At 41.1% G+C, this 20,639-nt stretch overlaps 1 protein-coding gene across 1 annotated transcript in view; it reads left to right on the forward strand.

The window, feature by feature from the left end:
* LOC119848814 (tetraspanin-15-like) overlaps positions 1-20,639 on the forward strand; it is a 219,348-nt gene that overhangs the window by 171,826 nt on the left and 26,883 nt on the right. Inside the window, exons 7-8 of the mRNA XM_038385056.2 lie at positions 1,514-1,567; positions 8,628-8,744. Of these exons, the coding sequence (XP_038240984.1) occupies positions 1,514-1,567; positions 8,628-8,744 (171 nt within the window). The remainder of the gene's footprint in view (positions 1-1,513; positions 1,568-8,627; positions 8,745-20,639) is intronic.

Raw genomic sequence — 20,639 nt, forward strand, 5'->3', positions numbered from 1 at the left:
CCATTGCACTGTCCGAATGGTGCAAATGAGAAGCAGACCCAAAAGATGAAATCCTGATCCCACTGAAGTCAATGGGAGCTTTCCCATTGAGGTCAGTGCAGTCAGGATTTCACCCATGTGCCCTGTATAACACACACACACACACACACACACACACACACATTCCTGAGCAATGGAGTTATATCAGCCTTTTTATCTCTGTTCTGTTTGCTACAGACAGGCAGATTAGCAGTGCATAAATGGAAATGGAAAAAGGCGTCTTTTACAATAGCCCTGAGCAGTAACATATTGTCAAAATGACTATTTGTGGTAAAGAAATGTTAGAATAATTTCCTCGCCAATTATAGAAGGACCAGACTGGGGCTTAATGGCTGCAGCCTGTTATACGGTTTCTTTTATGCCACATTTTACAGAAAAGCACAATTTTCTCCAAAATGTGCACATTTCTCCTTTTCATCTCTGTGCCTCTAAAACGTGGAAAGTTTGTTTTCTTGTCTAGCAGCTTATGCTCGTTGACAAAATCGTCCCATTGTTAAAATTATTATGCTTTCAATGGGGCCATTGTATGGACACAACGCACCTTTTGAAATATACACCTAATCTCAGTTTATTGCCTTGAAATAAGAAAGCTTCTGTTTGATCCACAAAATAAGTGAACATGCAATATAGGCCTGGTCCTGAGGTGTGGTGAATTCCTTCTTGTCAGTGTATCCAGCAGGCCTTCTGCTAACTTCCCCGACAATTCTCAGACTTCTGTGCCTTTCCGGGTTTTATCAAGAATCAAAATGACCAAAAATCAGAAGAAGGTCTGCTCTCTGACAGAACTGGGATGGAAATGGTGGGCTGCTCATGAGAAACCTGCTTCTTTGTAATTCCCAAGCCAGTTTCTAAACTCTCGTGGAAAAGTCCCATGGACCATAGAGAATGAGAGTTTGTGTTCTAACGTTATCACGTTCTCCAATGAGGGTATAGACCCTGATTCCTGAAGCACTTGGATCACCCCAAGGGGAGAGATGTTACTGAGGGTGGTGTAATAGGCCATATAACTAGGAGTAATGGAATGAAATTAAACAAAGAGAAAATAAAGAAATATTTCCCAATAGGAAGCTATATAAACTCCCAAATGAATTGGTAGGAGCCCCTCCCTGAATCATTGCAAACTGGACCTACCAAACCACTGGACATCACATTGTAGGTGTCAGCTCTGCATTAGCCAGCGTGGAATTGGCTAAAATGGCTGGATGTGAAAGACCTCACTGCTGCTATGGGGAAAACTCCATGCATATTACTGACTCTCAGACATCAGTTAGAAAGCTCTGGGAGTATATTGCTTAGTCTGTAGCTTTTGTGTTGTGTTGGAAAAAGTCCCCACTGATGTCAGAGTCAGAGGCTTGTTAACTACTTGTCTTGTGTTTGTGATGAAAAGTGTGAGACAGCTTTTATATGTCTCGGGATTTTTTTGCATTTCCTCGAAACTCTGCTCTAAGCCTGAAACAATATTTCTGTTTAATAGGTCCCTGGAGAAGTCATCAACACTCTGTGTGGATACAAGACCCTTGAAAAAGAGGTAACATACACCTTTCATTTGCAAAATCATAGTTATGTATAGAATTAACTAGGTGGCAGGGCAAGGTTTCAAATTTCATTCTAATGTGGCAAGGATAGCTCAGTGGTCTAATAATCAGACTTGAAAGTTGTTCTGAAAGTACCTTGAAAGATAAAGGTTCAAATTTGGCCCTTGGCCTTTCTGAATTTGATAAGTTGCACTCCATTCAATTTACTCATTATAGACGAGACTTTAAAAGTCTCAAGGTCTTCACTGCTCTGCGCAGACCTTACAAATCTGATGATGCTTATAATAAGAGTGGGGGTCATGCTCTGGCAGCATTGTTTAACAATGTAATGCTGCTCCTATGGCTGACGCAGGGACCAGCTCTTGCTCTTTGTTTGGACAGCAGCTGGCACAATGAGGTCCTGATCTTACTGGAGCTGCTGAGAGTGACCCGAATATTAAGCATATAACAAGAATGATAAATTACAGGGATTGTGTGGGGACTGCTGCATGCCCCTCTCCAGAGATGGATGCCCTGCATTTTAGTGGCGACATGATGTCCTTCGGTAGGCAAGGTGCTAAAAAAAGAATCTGCTATTTGTCTGTCTTGTGGTAATGACTATTAGCCCTAGTCATGGATCCCCCTGTGCTAGATGTTGTACAGACATTACAGCAAGACAGTCACTGCCCCAAAAATGGACACCACAAGGAATTTCTTCTGTCCATCGCTCAGACTGCTAGAAAGCAGACTGCTATTCTCTGATAAAAGTTCTTTAAAAAAAATGAAACCCATCAAAAAATAGCTTAGTTATAAAAATAAAGAGAAATTACCCCCAATTAAGCCTTCCTCAGCTCATCAGCTATTAGAAAAGAAGGTACATTTATTAATTTTGCTTGGTTCTGATGCACCAGAGGATTGGATTTATAGCAGATGAGAAAACCCAGAGAGACACCTCTCTCATTTTTAGGCACCCTAGGGGTTGATTAGACACACGACCAATCAATAGGAAAATGAACAGCAACTCATGAAGTAGGACATTGACCAAATAACCCTGCAGCACAAATAAGATATACCGCACTCTCCCCAACACCACCCCTCAAAACAATATTTCTGTTTAATAGGTCCCTGGAGAAGTCATCAACACTCTGTGTGGATACAAGACCCTTGAAAAAGAGTCCCCACACAATCCCTGTAATTTATCATTCTTGTTGTATGCTTAATATTCGGGTCACTCTCAGCAGCTCCAGTAAGATCAGGACCTCATTGTGCCAGCTGCTGTCCAAACAAAGAGCAAGAGCTGGTCCCTGCGTCAGCCATAGGAGCAGCATTACATTGTTAAACAATGCTGCCAGAGCATGACCCCCACTCTTATTATAAGCATCATCAGATTTGTAAGGTCTGCGCAGAGCAGTGAAGACCTTGAGACTTTTAAAGTCTCGTCTATAATGAGTAAATTGAATGGAGTGCAACTTATCAAATTCAGAAAGGCCAAGGGCCAAATTTGAACCTTTATCTTTCAAGGTACTTTCAGAACAACTTTCAAGTCTGATTATTAGACCACTGAGCTATCCTTGCCACATTAGAATGAAATTTGAAACCTTGCCCTGCCACCTAGTTAATTCTATACATAACTATGATTTCTGTTGGTTGGCTATAGGGGAAAGGAAAGATTTAATTACTGTCAAAGGGGAAAACAAACAATGGAGGCTCAAGCGTCAGCTGCCGCTATAAATACAATAAATATGCTGTAAAATGATCTTTAGTAACTTTGTAATAAAGGTAATTCACCCAGAACCTTTTCCACCTGCACATTATTCATTTGGCAATTAAGTTAAAAAGCTGCTAGGCAAATAGGAAAAAAAAAAATCAGAAAGCCAGAATGCTAAGCTCTCCTTTATAAAGGACTGTCTGATGTATCAATTACAACTGGCTTGTCATGCAGATCCTGAGCCCAGAAGCATGATGCCTCCAAAAATAAACATGTCCACTGCAAATGGTAATTTGTGTTTACAGCTTAGAAAGATCATTAAACCTGTCATCTCCTCATCCCCAGCTGATTCTATGTGACAAACATGATAATTAGAAAGGTGAGGAGGGCACGGTGCAGCCTGTCAAACAACAACAACAAAAAGGCGGTAAAGCAAAGTGTATGAATCGTGCATTTTCAGGACAGGTTTGTTTGTCCTTTGAAAGGCTTTCAACTCCAAATCTGACAGGAAGGTTGTCTCCTGTCTTACAAAGGCTTGGAAAGACGTGCGGAGTGTCCTCACCTGTCATACTCACCTACTTCATTGAGGGAGCATTTCCCTGTCATCCTGTTTAATCTCTGAGTATGCGTCTCGGAGGAGGATGTCATTTCTGGCTTGTGGGGCTGCTTTTCCTCTCCATGGCAGTCCAGAGATTGCTCTCTCTCTCTGCAATTGGTTTTCTTTTTGTAACCGACCCACAATGGGGGGAGGGGCCTGCTCTTACCCCAGATGGTTGACCAAGTACTGCTGAGCTCTTCAAGGTGGATAACTTGTTAATTCCACCAACGAAGGCCTGTGTAACACACCAGGGCATAGGAGATGCAACCTAGTGGTCGGAGCAGAATCAGAGGTGTGGTCGAGGACAAGCCAATGGTCAGAGCCACAGTCACTTGTTTATTGGGCCCAGCCAAGCTCATTGGGCTGCTAAATGACCATGCCTGGAGCCAGCTGAGTTCCTGACAGCCTGAAGTTGCCCCATCTATAGGAATCTCTTCTCTCAGGAGTGGCAGATGCTGTTTGTGAAGCACGTTATTTACATAGTATCGTTATTTATTTGTTTTGCAGTAGCACCTGTCCACCATTCTCAAGGATCAGGCCCCCTTTTGCTAAAGAACAGAGGGTCCCTGCCCCAAAGAGCTTACAGTCTCTGAGTGCATTTTTAAGTGCATCAGAGACGCATCTGTAAAAGCTGCTAATAAAAATAACAATTTTCCATTTTACAGCACCTTTCCTCCTTCACAACTATTAATTAAAAGTGAGGCAGTTTGGTTTTGTGGTTAGATCCCAGGACCAGATGTCGAGAGACCAAGGTTCTGTTCTATATCTTTCAGACTGGGTGATCTAGGGGCAGCATGCCTCAATTTCCACATCTTGTAAAATGGGCACCATACTTCCCTTCCTCACCGGAGTCTGGTCCATGCATCTCTTCTACCTGATGTGAAATGTTTTGACATCCTCTGATGGAAGGTTCCAGAAGTGCAACAATTTATTATTTAGCATTAAGCCTCATGATACCCCTGTGAGGTAGCTAAATATTCTATCCAATTGACAGGTAACAGAGGCAGAGACAGGCTAAGTCATTTTCCCAAGGTCGTACAGGGTCTAATCTGAAAGGTGCCAGCCGTTGCCAGCCTCCATTGGAGAGGGCTGAGGGTGCTGAGCAGGCCCACTTCAGAGTAGGAACAGAACCAAAGTGTTGTTTCCTAGTTATTTGCTCTGACTACTAGACCAACACACAACTGTTGTCATTACCCCAAATTCAGAGCTTGACACGCGTGTGGGTAACCAAAAAGCCTTCAGTCTGTCAAAAGAAAAGGAGGACTTGTGGCATCTTAGTGACTAACAAATTTATTTGAAGTGAGCTGTAGCTCACGAAAGCTTATGCTCAAATAAATATGTTAGTCTCTAAGGTGCCACAAGTTTTCCTTTTTCTTTTTGCAGATACAGACTAACACGGCTTCTACTCTGAATTCAGTCTGTCAGGAATTCAGCAAACGGATCATCTCAAAGGCTTAGAAACTCACTCTGCTCTGAGTTTTGTTTTTATGTAAAGGAGAGGGAATTATGAAATCTGAAGGCAAATCAAAGACCTAACCGATCGAGTGTAAAAGGCAATGGTGGTTTGCTGGGAAACCGTTTGTGTAGGATGGGATTTGGGCATGCAGTGCATACAGTAGAGAGGGAGAGATGATGTTTATATTCCTATTAGCATTTTCTCCAAGTAACAGCAACTAGATTGTTTTCTGACACTGAATTCCTGAGTGATCTGATTTGAGGACTTCAGGGAACTGAATATTCATTTCTCTGATTTCCAGAAGAGACTTTTAAGGTGCTGCATATAACCCTATGGAGTATGGCTGTCTGTCTTCCTTCCTCTTGTGGCTGGCTCACGTATAGAGGTCTGTACAGCCTTTGAGCTATGAAAACTGTTTTAGCTCAGGCAGTAGAGGTTCATGCTTCTAGATCCAGAGATCCAGGGCTCAATGCTTGACCTTTCCAGGTATGGTATGTTACATGTACATACAGGATTATCTCATTCACTATAACATTAAGGGCCGAATTGCAGTTGTCTCAATATTAAAGTTAGTGCTTCGTGAGCACAGGGTCTGAATGGGGACCATTAGCACTGCTTACAGTGCTGTACGCCCCAAATGGGAAGGGACCAGGTGGAAATGGGTACATGGACAGAACCTCGCCCATACTACACGCCTAACGATGCTGCTAGGAGCACACGCTGCAGTTTGCAAAAAGAAAAGGAGTACTTGTGGCACCTTAGAGACTAACAAATTTATTAGAGCATAAGCTTTCGTGAGCTACAGCTCACTTCATCGGATGCATTTGGTGGAAAAAACAGAGGAGAGATTTATATACACACACACAGAGAACATGAAACAATGGGTTTATCATACACACTGTAAGGAGAGTCAGACAGACAGCCCCCCCAATCTGAAGCAAATACTCACCAGCAACCACACACCACACAACAGAACCACTAACCCAGGAACCTATCCTTGCAACAAAGCCCGTTGCCAACTCTGTCCACATATCTATTCAGGGGATACCATCATAGGGCCTAATCACATCAGCCACACTATCAGAGGCTCGTTCACCTGCGCATCTACCAATGTGATTATGCCATCATGTGCCAGCAATGCCCCTCTGCCATGTACATTGGCCAAACTGGACAGTCTCTACGTAAAAGAATGAATGGACACAAATCAGACGTCAAGAATTATAACATTCAAAAACCAGTTGGAGAACACTTCAATCTCTCTGGTCACTCGATCACAGACCTAAGAGTGGCTATACTTCAACAAAAAAGCTTCAAAAACAGACTCCAACGAGAGACTGCTGAATTGGAATTAATTTGCAAACTGGATACAATTAACTTAGGCTTGAATAGAGACTGGGAATGGATGAGTCATTACACAAAGTAAAACTATTTCCCCATGGTATTTCTCCCTCCCACCCCACCTCCCACTGTTCCTCTGATATTCTTGTTAACTGCTGGAATTAGCCTACCTTGCTTGTCACCATGAAAGGTTTTCCTCCTCCTCCCCCCCCCCCCCCCCGCTGCTGGTGATGGCTTATCTTAAGTGATCACTCTCCTTACAGTGTATATGATGAACCCATTGTTTCATGTTCTCTGTGTGTGTGTATATAAATCTCTCCTCTGTTTTTTCCACCAAATGCATCCGATGAAGTGAGCTGTAGCTCACGAAAGCTTATGCTCTAATAAATTTGTTAGTCTCTAAGGTGCCACAAGTACTCCTTTTCTTTTTGCGAATACAGACTAACACGGCTGCTACTCTGAAACGCTGCAGTTTGTTTGTTTTGGTTTGCTCCTTTTTCCCCAGCTCCTGCCCAGCATAGGTATGATGCTTCCAGACACCAGCCTGGCACAGCGCCTTTTCTCACCTCTAGCACAGCTCTGGCTGGCATAGTTGTAATGTAGCCCAGAATCTGTTTGGTCCATGTTTATAATATTACAGAACCATAATGAAATTCCAGTTTATAGCCAGATGCAATAGGAATTTTAAGAAGATGAAATCTACCATCTGCCTCATGACCTCCCCATTCTGAATGCTTATAAATTTCAGTGTGTTAATAACAGTAGCAAGACAAAGTTCCCCTAATACAGCTCTTAGTCCTCAAGTGGATTCAGTCTCCCATCTTTTCGAAAACTGCAAATGGGGGTATTCGCTATGCAATCGTTTTGTCTTGTGGATGCACAAGTGCACTCTAAAGACTGTCAACTTATTTCATTTAGGGTGCCTATGCTAATGATTTTTGGTCACCATTAACCTGGACTGGATTTAAACCAGTGACTCAGCAGAAGTGCAAGATTCCATCTCACCGACCATGACATCCTTCTGAGCGAAGAAGTCTTTCTTGGGCCAGTTCCAAATGGATACACGCAGATTAGCTATTGTGGATTTATTAGTACAGGCATAAATGAGACTAGAATTCACACCTTTTTGTTGTCTAATTTGTGAATGGTCTCTAAGACTCTGGATTCGTTTTTTTCTATCTTGAATATTTTCCAGCTAGTTTCCTCTTAAAATCTACATCATCAGAATGCAGCCTCTGTTTCTCTCAATGGGATTAAGAAAAGCAACAGCAGTTCCATAAACCTAATGCAGAAACGAGTTAAACGCAGCTGCTGACTCAAAGTGCTCCAATACTTTAGGTATCATAGGTCATTTTAATAGGCCTCCATCTGTAGGCAGGGGAGGTCAATACCCATAATTACTATGATGCATTTTTGCTGCTACTGCACTGCACAAATTCTATCAAGGCCAGTGAAATTACAGCCACGTAAGAGTAATCCTTTTTTAGCATTTATGGCTGTCCCTTATTTTGTTCCCAGGTTTTAGCAGATAGATGGGCTCATTTAGGAAAGAGAGAGGTTTGTGCATGGTGACGCACTTTCAGAGATCTCACAGAAAATACATCTAGTAACCACAGCCAATCAAAATGCAGATCAAACTGAAGTTGTTATAGTTTTAGGTAGAAAAGCTTTGGGCTTGAATGTTAAATGCACAAGGAAGGTAAAGGTTAACCATGAGATTTACCCTGATTTTCGTGCATTGTGTAAGAACTGCATCCACTCTTTAAAAAGATGCATTTTTTACATACTTAGTGGTTGCATCCTAGTATAAAAAGCTTTGGAAGCAAATATTGCAAAGAATAAGTTACACCTGGGTGTAACATACCCCTTGGAATCTAATTACTGGCAACCCGGATCACTTCAAAGGCACAAAGAGTAGTCAGGCTCCCATTGGTTTTCAAAGTATCTTACTCCCTGGTTTTGTTCTGCTTGCAGCGACTGCAACTGGTTGATGATATCCATGTGCGAGGCTGTATCCATGCAATTGGCCTGTGGTTTAAAGACAACTTTGAAGTCACTTTTGGGATAGTTTGTTCCTTGCTGCTTCCACAGGTACGTGAGAACTCTTTGTCGTTCACTGTCATCACCTAAAGGACTTGCCCACTTGTCCTTTTCTAGTCATTGCTGTGCAGGGTTATGTGAAAGGGGGAAATCTACTTTATTTGCCCTTCCAGCTTTGTGTGTTCAGCTGGAAAATGGTCTTCTGCTTCCTCTGACGAGGACATAGGGAAGGATTGGTTGTTACCTGCTGTACTGATCTGCTAAAATAGATGAGCTACCCACGCTTCTCAGCTAAGTGCCAGTAATGTATGGGGACACCTTGGAGGTGAAAGAACACGGGAAAGCTCCTCTTGTTTTTTCTTTCCAAAAATTTAACAGCATATGCATCCTGATGTTAGCCAGCTAGGCATTAAGCACTTTTGGGCTTCTGGATTCTTGGCAAGTAAAGTCTGCAAGTAATGTATTGAACTGTTTTGTGTCACTCCTGTAGGAGAACGGACATTGCTGTGTCCTTTATAAACTGTTGGAATGAAATTAAGTACTTAAGGCAGGCCACTGCTTCAGTGCGCTTCCAGGAGTAAGACCATATGACACACATGAGAGAGGACCACCATCATCCGATGAAGTGAGCTGTAGCTCACGAAAGCTTATGCTCTAATAAATTTGTTAGTCTCTAAGGTGCCACAAGTACTCCTTTTCTTTTTGGAGCATAACTGTAAACCTAGGCTCCTCTGCTATATTGTCCCAACAAGTATTAACTCTCGGCTTTGATTTTGCAAAACCAGAAGTGGTTTGGATTCAGGTCCCATCTCATGTGAATCCCACAAAACTGGTTCTGCTCCACCTCCGATTTTGTTTACAGAGAATTCTTTGAATGTAACATCAAGTTATACATTGACACAAAAGGGGAACTTTCCCTGTTCCAGAGGGAGTGCACAACATTGAAAAATCATCAGTTAGTTCTTAAGCAGAAACCTCTTTCTGCAAGACCAGGGTGTTCATAGAAACTGTGGGAGCTGAACACACAAGCCTCTTCTTTACTTATCCATGAGCAACACACTGTTGCCAGTAGTAATGCACTTTGTCAGCACCAACGGTTGTTACTGCACCTTGTAGTTCAGAGGAATAAGTCACTGTAAGTCAGGTACACTATTCTAATCACATTGGTATTTTGCCAGAAGACTTCCTTGAGCATACTGTTGTCACAAGTCATATCTCTCACCAATTAACCCGTGATGGCCTAAAATATTGAATGTGATAATTTTTTTCTATTTTTATTTGCTCCTAAAGAAAGGTTGTGGCATGCATTGGTGCATACAGTTTATCTGTGCCTGCTACGAAATATTCTCTAACTGTGCAGACACGCGATGCATTCAGTCTTCCATGGTGAAAGGAATCTGGATACTGAATAGTGTGAATCTGAAGCATTTATGGCCAGTTTGGGGGCTTGCTTTCTAAACGGATTGGTTCTGGGTTGCTTTCTCAGCTGACTGCATATTTAATGGACCCATTTAATTTTGACATAAGCTGCTTGGAACTGCTACCAGAAGAACCCAAGCTGGGTTGCTGCTACCAGAAGAACCCAAGCTATATATAACAATACACTAAAGGCTAAAACAGAGGGAGGCCTGATTGGGACTTAATATTTAGCATTAATTAGTCCTGCCACGAGTGCAGGGGACTGGACTAGATTACTTCTCAAGGTCCATTTCAGTTTCTATGATTCTGTGATTCTATATACCGTTGTTGTTTATCCTACTCATGCAGCCCTAAGAAAGAAGTGACACTTACACACGGAGAGGATATAGGTTGTTTACCTAAAAACCTATTCAGAGCATTATATATTTCAGGATGTGCTTTACCGTATTATCGCTTTAAATTGCTGCAAAGATTTTATTTAACGCAGCACTGAAATTTTATTATTGATAAGATGATGATATATAAAATCGAAGCTTTCATTGGAGCATATGTTACTGCAGCAAGGCTCTTCTACATTTGTTTTTGCAACACTTGTCAAACAGAAGATAAATATTGAACAATCAAAATAAGGATTAAATTAGCTAGGGAGTGAGTACATTCTGCATTACAGACTTTGGAGGATGAGCTGCTATTATAAATTTCCTGGCCTAAGTAGGGTGACCAGATAGCAAGTGTGAAAAATCGGGTCGGGGTTGGGTAATAGGCGACTATATAGACAAAGCCCTGAATATCACAGAATCATAGAATATCAGGCGTTGGAAGGGACCTCAGGAGGTCATCTAGTCCAACCCCCTGTTCAAAGTAGGACCAATCCCCAATTTTTGCCCCAGATCCCTAAATGGCCCCCTCAAGAGGCCAATGCTCAAACCACTGAGCTATCCCTCCCCCTTAGGGCTGTCTCTATAAATTCGGGACATCTGGTCACACTGGGCTTAAGCTTCTGGGATACATTGTTGTGCACTGTTAAATAGGTGAATCTTTCTATTACTTCCTACTTACCCCACATGGGAGTTGTGATTAGAGCTAGGCTGGAATTTTTCATTGGTATATTTTTTGTCAATAAAAGGTTGATTCATTAAAACTGAAAGTTTTTGCTGGAAAGGGTCAGTTTTGACAAATTTCTCGATTCCTCAAATAAATTTTGGAAAAAAGTTTTGAAATTGCCAGAACATCATGTTTTGACGTTTTCAAAATGAAAAAGTTGGTTTTCCAGTTTGAAATGACTTTTTGTTTTGAAACATAAGCTAATGATGATAAAAAAACAAAACAAAAACTTTTAAATTAAAACCATGGTTGAAATCTAAATGGAACATTTAGAAATTATCAAAACAAAATGATTTGATATTCTGAACTGATCTTGTGTGAACATTTTCAGAATTTTGACTTTTTGTCCCAATTCAGGATGAGAAAAAATTTCGCAAAAATCTTCTTGGGGTAGCAAAACGGTTTCCCATCCAACTCTAGTTATGATCGTTACTAGGAAATTGTACAGTGTTGGATGAATAGCACCATCAAAGGGCAAAGTATTCTTGCTATGTTACTGTTAGAAAATTTAAAAATGTGATTAAAGTTCAGTAGATATGAAAATGCAACTTAATAAAAGAACCTCCTTCCTTCTGCACCTCAGTAGTCTAAGAGCATGTTACACAAGCCATCTGTTGCACTGCAATTAACTCACAAACACGATGATCTTGACTGAGGAGGACAGAATGAATGAACAAAGACAGTAAGAAATAGAGTAATGCCTGATAAGTTTCTAACACTTCTTAACAAGCTTTTGAGCAGGCTAGCTGGCTCCTTCCGACATAGTGAAATTCTATCAAAACAAAGAGCAAATTCTTCCCCCTTTTAGCAAAAGGGAGCTGGAAAAGGAGTCAAAGTGTCCAATGGCTAGAGCACAGGACTTGAGTCCTCTGACACTGACCAACTGGGTGACCTTGAGAAAGCCACCTTATGCCTCAATTTTCCCACCTGTAAAATGGGGGATAATGATCCCTATCCACTTTTCTCAATCCTTAAGTTAGGGATAATGTCTGCCCTCTTCTGTAAAGCCCTTTGAGCTCTTCTGTTCAGAGGCACCATATAAATGCAATGTATTAAACCTCATGAAAGCATACCTTGTTGTGAAATTTCTGCCTCGCTTCTGGGAGTATTGCAAAAACATTCATTCTTGTAGTATTTTGGTGCCTCCTGATGGACCCATCAAGTGCAAAGACCCAAGGGAAGGATAAGAAATCAGCTGAAAGGTTTGACTTGAATTTTTCCTGAAGGCTCAGATTGATTTGTCATTATCATCAATGCATCCAAATTCATGCATATGGACTTTGACCTCCTGCCTGTGTTTTTTTCTAATGTATTATCAGCATATTCGCTTTATATAATTAAATTCATAGTACCAAGTGTACCTTATATTTTGCCATTTCAAGTTGCACTCTGTTGAACATGTGGCATTTAGACTCAATAGCCCTGCCACTATAATATTTCCTGTTTCTTTGACAATCTGAGCAGCTTCTAGTTCTCAAACAATTTGTCAGAATCCTTCCACCTTCCCTATTTTGCTAAATATTCTGCCATCGCCTTTATGGTCAGCAGTTTAATCACTTGTAAAATTTCTTTCCCAAGAACCAGTATCTGTAGAGCACTTCCCACTAGACAATGGAAAAGATTAATATTTCCAAATTAATTACTGTCCTTGACTTCTCTTTTGTCCTCTTTAAACACTCTTTAATCCCCATAGCTACCTGATATAATGGGATTTCCTGCTGGATATAGATAAATGATGAAGTGTCTTTATTATTCACTCTTCAATTTCTATTTCACTGGAGGCTTTAAATAGCTATGAAGTAATAATAAATATTAGGGCTATTGATTAATCATAGAAGATTAGGGTTGGAAGAAACCTCAGGAGGTCATCTTGTCCAACCCCCTGCTCAAAGCAGGACCAATCCCCAACTAAATCATCCCAGCCAGGGCTTTTTCAAGCCGGGCCTTAAAAACCTCAAAGGCTGGAGATTCCACCGCCTCCCTAGGTAACCCATTCCAGTGCTTCACCACCCTCCTAGTGAAATTGTGTTTCTTAATATCCAATCTAGACCTCCCTCACTGCAACTTGAGACCATTGCTCCTTGTTCTGTCATCTGCCACCACTGAGAACAGCTGAGCTTCATCCTCTTTGGAACCCCCCCTTCAGATAGTTGAAGGCTGCTATCAAATCCCCCCTCACTCCTGTCTTCTGCAGACTAAACAACCCCAGTTTCCTCAGCCTCTCCTCGTAAGTCATGTGCCCCAGCCCCCTAATCATTTTCATTGCCCTCCACTGGACTCTCTCCAATTTGTCCATATCCCTTCTATAATGCGGGGACCAAAACTGGATGCAATACTCCAGGTGTGCCTCACCAGTGTCGAATAGAGGGGAATAATCACTTCCCTCGGCAATGCTTCTACTAATACAGCCCAATATGCTGTTGGCCTTCTTGGCAACAAGGGCACACTACTGACTCATATCCAGCTTCTGGTCCACTGTAATCCCCAGGTCCTCATTAACTCATGCGATTAACTCAAAAAAATTAATCACGATTAAAAAAATTAATCTCGATTAATTGCACTGTTAAACAATAGAATACCAATTGAAATTTATTAAATATTATTGGATGTTTTTCTACATTTTCAAATATGTTGATTTCAGTTATGACACAGAATACAAAGTGTACAGTGCTCACTTTATTTTATTACAAATATTTGCACTGTAAAAATGATAAGACATAGTATTTTTCAATTCATCTCATTCAAGTACTGTAGTACAATCTCTTTATCATGAAAATGTAACTTACAAATGTAGGGTTTTTTTGTTACGTAACTGCACTCAAAAACAAAACAATGTAAAACTTTAGAGCCTACAAGTTTACTCAGTCCTACTTCTTGTTCAGCCAATCGCTAAGATAAACAAGTTTGTTTACATTTACGGGAGATACTACTGCCTGCTTCCTATTTACACTTTCACCTGAAATTGAGAACAGGCATTCACATGGCACTTTTATTTATTTATTGAGAACAGGCATTTGCATGGCACCAGCATTGCAAGGTATTTATGTGCCAAATATGCTAAACATTCATATGCCCCTTCATGCTTCGGCCATCATTCCAGAGGACATGCTGATGATGCTCGATTTAAAAAAAAAAAAAAAAAAAAAGCATTAATTAAATTTGTGACTGAACTCCTTGGGGGAGACTTGGATGTCTCCTGTTTTACCCACATTCTGCCATACATTTCATGTTCTAGCAGTTTCAGGTGATGACCCAGCACATGTTCGTTTTAAGAACACTTTCACAGCAGATTTGACAAAACGCAAAGAAGGTACCAATGTGCGATTTCTCAAAATAGCTACAGCACTCGACCCAAGGTTTAAGAATTTGAAGTGCCATCCAAAATCTGAGAGGGACAAGGTGTGGAGCATGCTTACAGATGTCTTAAAAGAGCAACACTCAGATGCGGAAACTATAGAACCCGAACCACCAAAAAAAAATCAGCGTTCTATTGGTAGCATCTGACTCAAATAATGAAAATGAACATGCATCAGTCTTTTCTGCTTTGAATAGTTATCGAGCAGAAGCCATCATCAGCATGGATGCATGTTCTCTGGAATGGTGGTTGAAGTATGAAGGGACATATGAATCTTTAGTGTATCTGGCACGTAAATATCTTGCAACGCCAGCTATAACAGTGCCATCAGAACACCTGTTCTCACTTTCAGGTGACATTGTAAACAAGAATCTGGTTAGTATTATCTCCTGCAAATGTAAACACATTTGTTTGTCTGAGCGATTGGCTGAAGTAGGACTGAGTGGACTTGTAGGCTGTAAAGTTTTACATTGCATTAAAAAAGAAGTTGTTTTTTGTACATAATTCTACATTTGTAAGTTCAACTTTCATGATAGAGATTGTACTATGGTACTTGTATTAGGTGAATTGAAAAATACTATTTCTTTTGTTTTTTGCAGTGCAAATATTTGTAATAAAAAATTTGTAATTTGTAATCAAAAATAAATATTAAGTTAGCACTGTACGCTTTGTATTCTGTGTTGAAATTGAAATCAATATTTTTGAAAATGTAGAAAACATCCAAAAATATTTAAATAAATGGCATTCTATTATTGTTTAATAATCATGATTAATCGTGATTAATTTTTTAATCACTTGCCAGTGCTATTAAATATATTATCTCATATGCTATTTCTGACTTGTGTGCATTAACTCTATAACTCAATTAGGTGCTTCTTTTCTGAGTCACTGGTAAAGAAAAATTAATAGCAGCTGATCCCTGACATTCAGGGCCCCTTCAGATGTCTCAAGTTGGGCTACTAAAATTGCTACACACTTTTGAAAGCCTTGGCTATTGTACAGAACCAACATGTTGTTTATAATTCCATATTATAAGAGAGACACGAGAAGGGAGGCGAGGGCAGGAGAGATTTGCCATTGCAGAACTAGTATAACAAATGTGACCTCTTTGCTGAGAGGAAAGCACAATTAATTGTGATACTTTTGAATTACTGTCAAGCCTTAGTTCACTGCCTATAGTGTCCCTTCGCTGAATTCCTGGACCAGGACATGCCATACGTTTCAGTGACTGTTGCAAATTTTCTGCCTCTCTTTGTGAGAAACTAAAATGGGACTTTAATATCATTATTATTGCTGTGATCCCATGAGCTCTTGGGTCATGCAGGATGAATGAGAGATACAGGAATAGGAAGAATACCCCATATGCTGCAGGAGATGGTATTTGTAATTATAAGTGTGAGAGTGAAGACTTGCTAAGTAGTTAAACTGCCACTTGGTCTATGTACTTTTTGAATTGTGTTCACTAACTTCACTTCCTTTGTCTTAAGAAATTGTCCAGTTCTGTAGTGACACCACTTTAGAAGTGTGCTCTAAGGGTTAGACTATGGGACTGGGCTCCTGTGTTGTATTCTCAGCTCTACCAATTCAGTGTGATGGTGGGCAGGTCACAATCTTTGTGCTTCAGTTTCCTAATCTGCAAAATGGGGAAACTATCCATAATAGCAGCAAAGATCTCAAAGCACTATAGACCTATTTATCCTCTCACATTTGTGGCAAACTGAAGCCCGGAGAGGCAGATTGGTCTGATGAAGATCTTTCAGGGAGTCAGTGGCAGAACTTAGAACAGAATCAAAGTGTCCTGTGTCCTAGTTGTGATTTAGCCACAGCACCATCTTTCCTGAAATCCTGGGTCCTTATCAGGACTGAGGTTTGCCTGTCCGTCACTGCTGGTAGCCCTAAGACTGCTTGTAAGGAAACAAAACTCAAGGGCTTGCTCATGTTTCCATGATACTCATTCAAAGGGTGAATTTCACCCCCATGCAGAGGGCCAGCATGTAGCCTATGCTCTCAAATTAGGATTTAAATAGCCCTCATGCTGACTTCCTGCACAGGTGTTAATTTCTACCCTGACTGAAAAGTTTATATTCCAGTACTCCAATGAAATACTTGCCACTAGTGAGTATATGCCCTTGTGGGTATACCTTTAAGCAATTATTCTTCCCAGTCCTAAATTTCCATTGTATTGGGGACAAGGGGTATTAGACATTTTGCTAATAGCTGGTTTTCTATGGGTATCTTTATAAAGCAGTTAAACAATACAGTGTTTTTGATCTGTCTTTGTGTGTTTGCAAAGCATGTATTTGTTTTGAGTGGTGTATTTGATTGCAGTTGTATGTGTGTGTGCTCATGCACACACAGACAACAAGAACACAGTATTGGAAGCTATATAACGCCCCTTTAGCCCAGCCCCTACATGATCCAGTTCAGGAGAGAGGTTCTTAGTACATATGATGCATATCTTATCTTGTAAGACCCATGATGGCTTGGGTTCTTTTTAAGCAAATCACCCAGCAATTGAAGGGACTCAGAAACAGTTAGAAAAACAATCCTCCACTGCAGTTAGAAACAAAGTTGTTGACTATAGAAAAGAGCTATTGGTTTGAGTCTTTCCTCTGCAAATATAAGTTACACTCTTGTCCCTCTGGTATAGGATGTGTCAAAGTGAAACTAATATGCCATTGGATCTAGGCCAAGAAGCAGTAGCTTATACTTCTGTTGGATCATAGGACCAACGTCAAGACAAAAGACTCATTAAACTTCCAGGGTTTTGTCCACTGAAGTTTTGTCTTTTTAAAATCTCTTTTATATTCAAAAGTATCTGAAAAATGCTATTCTTTGCTCCCTGCTTCGCCTGGTTTTCTTTGAGGGAAAGACAAAGATGGTGAATCCTTTTGGTTCGATGACGCTCCAGCCTATTACATGTGCTAGACAATCAGAGGTAAATCAACGGCATAACAGCCCCAATCAAAAAGGTCATTTGTTCCTACAACTCTCGTTAAAAAGTTATTACGGGGTAAATAGCAGTGGCAGGTGCTGGAATGCAGTGCCCCATTATACTGTCTTTATACAGTATACTGTATAACTGTCTTTATGCAGTGCCTTCTTTATACAGTAATATAAAAACACTGGGATTGGTGCATTCTCTAGGGATGTAATGCTGCCGTAATTCACCATAATACTTCAGCAAGTTCTTCCTCTGTATCCCTCTTTCTCTCCTCACTCTTGAAATGCACTAGAGAGGAGTCCAAGCTGCAAAATTCTGATCTGGTACTGAGTTTGAGGGTCTCTGAGGCTATTTCTTAAACATGCTCTCTCTTTCCTGATCCTTAGTTTCAGCCTGGCTTGTCCCTACCTGTCCATGCTCCTGTTTAGAACAGAGCAGCAAAGTCAAACAGACAAGATCACTGTAATGTGGACAGCCCTGTGGAAATGGGGGAGCATGCCATTTTCTCTGCTTGTGTTGTTTGCACACAGAGCAAAGCACGTAGTGCCTGAGTGCTGAGCTAGGGCAGTCTGTGAAAAGGCCCATTCGCCTGACAAAACCAGTGTTCAAACATTCTGAATAAGACGCCCCTTGCACGTAGCAGTAGTGTTAGTCCCAACCATGCAAAAATCATGAGCTGGGCCACCGGAATCATGAGACTGGCTTAAAATCACAAGATTTGAAAAAAAAATAACATTTTGGGTCGTCTTATTTGTGTCCTAATTATCGATCTTTTAGTGTTTGCATTTTTGAGCTTTTCTCCACAAGTATGAGAACTAGAAACATTAAATGTAATCTATTTTTTTAATGTAATAACGTGACTCCATAGGCTAGGGCTTTAAGAGAAATACCACCTATCATGAGGCTTGAGATAAAATCATGACACTTGGCAGCAATGATTCAGGTTTTATGTGCTTGGTATGTGATAAATATACTTCTTCCTCAGTTGTCCATAGAGTCTACCAGGAAGAACAGGCTAGACAAACCCAGAGGGGGGAATAAAAACAAATATTAAAAAATCTTGTTCAAGGAGTATTGAGAAGAGATCTTTTATTTCAGGCATCCTTCATTCATGATGAAGCAGCAGAAGTGCACAAAACACAATTATTTTTTCTGCCTTTGCAGAATATCTTTAAGTATTTCTTTTTCCCCTGTGCTTCCTTCCCTAGTAATGTTTGTGCCTCTTTGTCATTAATCTCAACCAAGCTGCCGTCTGAGGCCAAACAGCGATGCATCTCATATCACTTTGAAAAGGATATTGTAATTTAGTTGCTGGCAGTCGGCAGTGAATTCACACTGCAGCCTTGTACTTGTGTTTAATTATGGCGCAAACCTGAATCTCACAACAGGTGCAATGGAGCATATCAATTTTATTCTTGCATATGAAATGTATTCTTGCTGTACTATCTTCCCAGACCGGTGAGGCAGGAGCATCTGTCCAGAGGAAGATTACACCATGGAGTTAATGACTGGCTTAAAATCTCACTTCACTCATCCCCATTTGGACACCCCGTGTTTTGTCTGCAACAGTAAAACCTTGGCTGCTGCTTTCATAGTTGTCTTTATGCTGACCCCAAAAGGAGGACTAATCTAACCAGCTGCTGTGGACACAAGTGCCTTCTAATTACAGGCTATATTTCTGCAGTACTGGTCACTTTCACTGCGGCTTCCAAAGGGAAATCAACACCCGTCAAAACAATCTGAGATTCTTCTAGGGCCTGTTTGTTTGTTTCTTAATTTAAAAAAATATACCCACATTGTCTGTCAGCAAACATATGGGCTTCTTTGGGGTTACAGTCCAAAATATAAAGCTAGACTGCAGCTGAGAGGGAAATCTAGGCACTTGTGTCTCTGCTCTGTATGGGAGATACCTGGATTTAGTTTTTTTCTGCCCTGGTGTGTGAGAGATCCCGATCACAACCGTCTGTGGAGCTCTGCACCTTTTTTTGCAGCATCTGTTGTTGCCACTGGACAGTAGCCTGAAGGCTTGTCTACACTGGAGCTTTCCCCAGGATAGCCCTGCCAGCAGAGCCCCCTAGTAGCAGATGTTCTCCTACATCACCTTGCTGACTGACATTAGCGAAGAGATGGAAGCACTCTTTCGTCGGCGGGGTGGGAGTGGGGTGTTTTTTTTCACACTCCTAACTGGTTTAGCTATGCCAGCAAAACTTTGCAGCATAGACCAGATGCAACTAAGCAGACTACTGGTCTGATCCGGTCTAACATTTCCTTTGTTCCTGTGAGTTTCTTTTCTTTCACTCATGGCAAATGGATGCAATAGTAAAGCTGAATACCTGAGTTGTTTGGTACTGGAACATAGTATCCTAAGGCTGTGATGGCTTCACTGTCCTTAAATACTTGTGTTGCAGGGCACCAAATACAAATCTAGGGGATAAGCACTGTGCAGGAACTGTCTGGGGTTGGAGGGCATGCCCGGCAGTGAAACTTCTGCATGGCAACCTTTACACTGGAGAGGTGAAAAGGCCAGTGTAATGGACTGTATCATTTCTCCTTTCCTACGCACTGTAACTCACCCTTCTCTCTCTTTCCCATTACTTTCTGTCTGGGGATCTCAATGCACTTTATGGCCCTTAAAGAACCAAACCTCGCAACCCACCTGTGCAGGTAGTTAGGTATCCCTATTTTACAGATGGAGAAATTAGGTTCCAGAAGGGTTAAGTAATTTGTCCAAGCCCTGTGCAGTAGCCACAGAACCATCCTTCCATAAGAGCGGCCCGACTGGGTCAGACCAAAGGTCCATCCAGCCCAGTGTCCTGTCTTCTGACAGTGGCCAGTGCCAGGTGCCCCAGAGGGAATGAACAGACCAGGGAATCATCACGTGATCCATCCCATCGCCCATTCCCAGCTTCTGTTAAACAGAGGCTAGGGACACCATCCCTGCCCATCCTGGCTAATAGCCATTGATGGACCTAACCTCTGTGAACTTATCTAGTTATTTTTTTGAACCCTGATATAGTCTTGGCCTTCACAACATCCTCTGGCAAACTTCCCTTCAGTGCAGTGAAGCATCTGTTAAATATTCAGCACGCTCATCACCTTTTCATTATTAATATTTGTTTGTGTT

The sequence above is a fragment of the Dermochelys coriacea genome, chromosome 26 (genome assembly GCF_009764565.3).
Source record: "Dermochelys coriacea isolate rDerCor1 chromosome 26, rDerCor1.pri.v4, whole genome shotgun sequence".
Taxonomy (NCBI): domain Eukaryota; kingdom Metazoa; phylum Chordata; order Testudines; family Dermochelyidae; genus Dermochelys; species Dermochelys coriacea.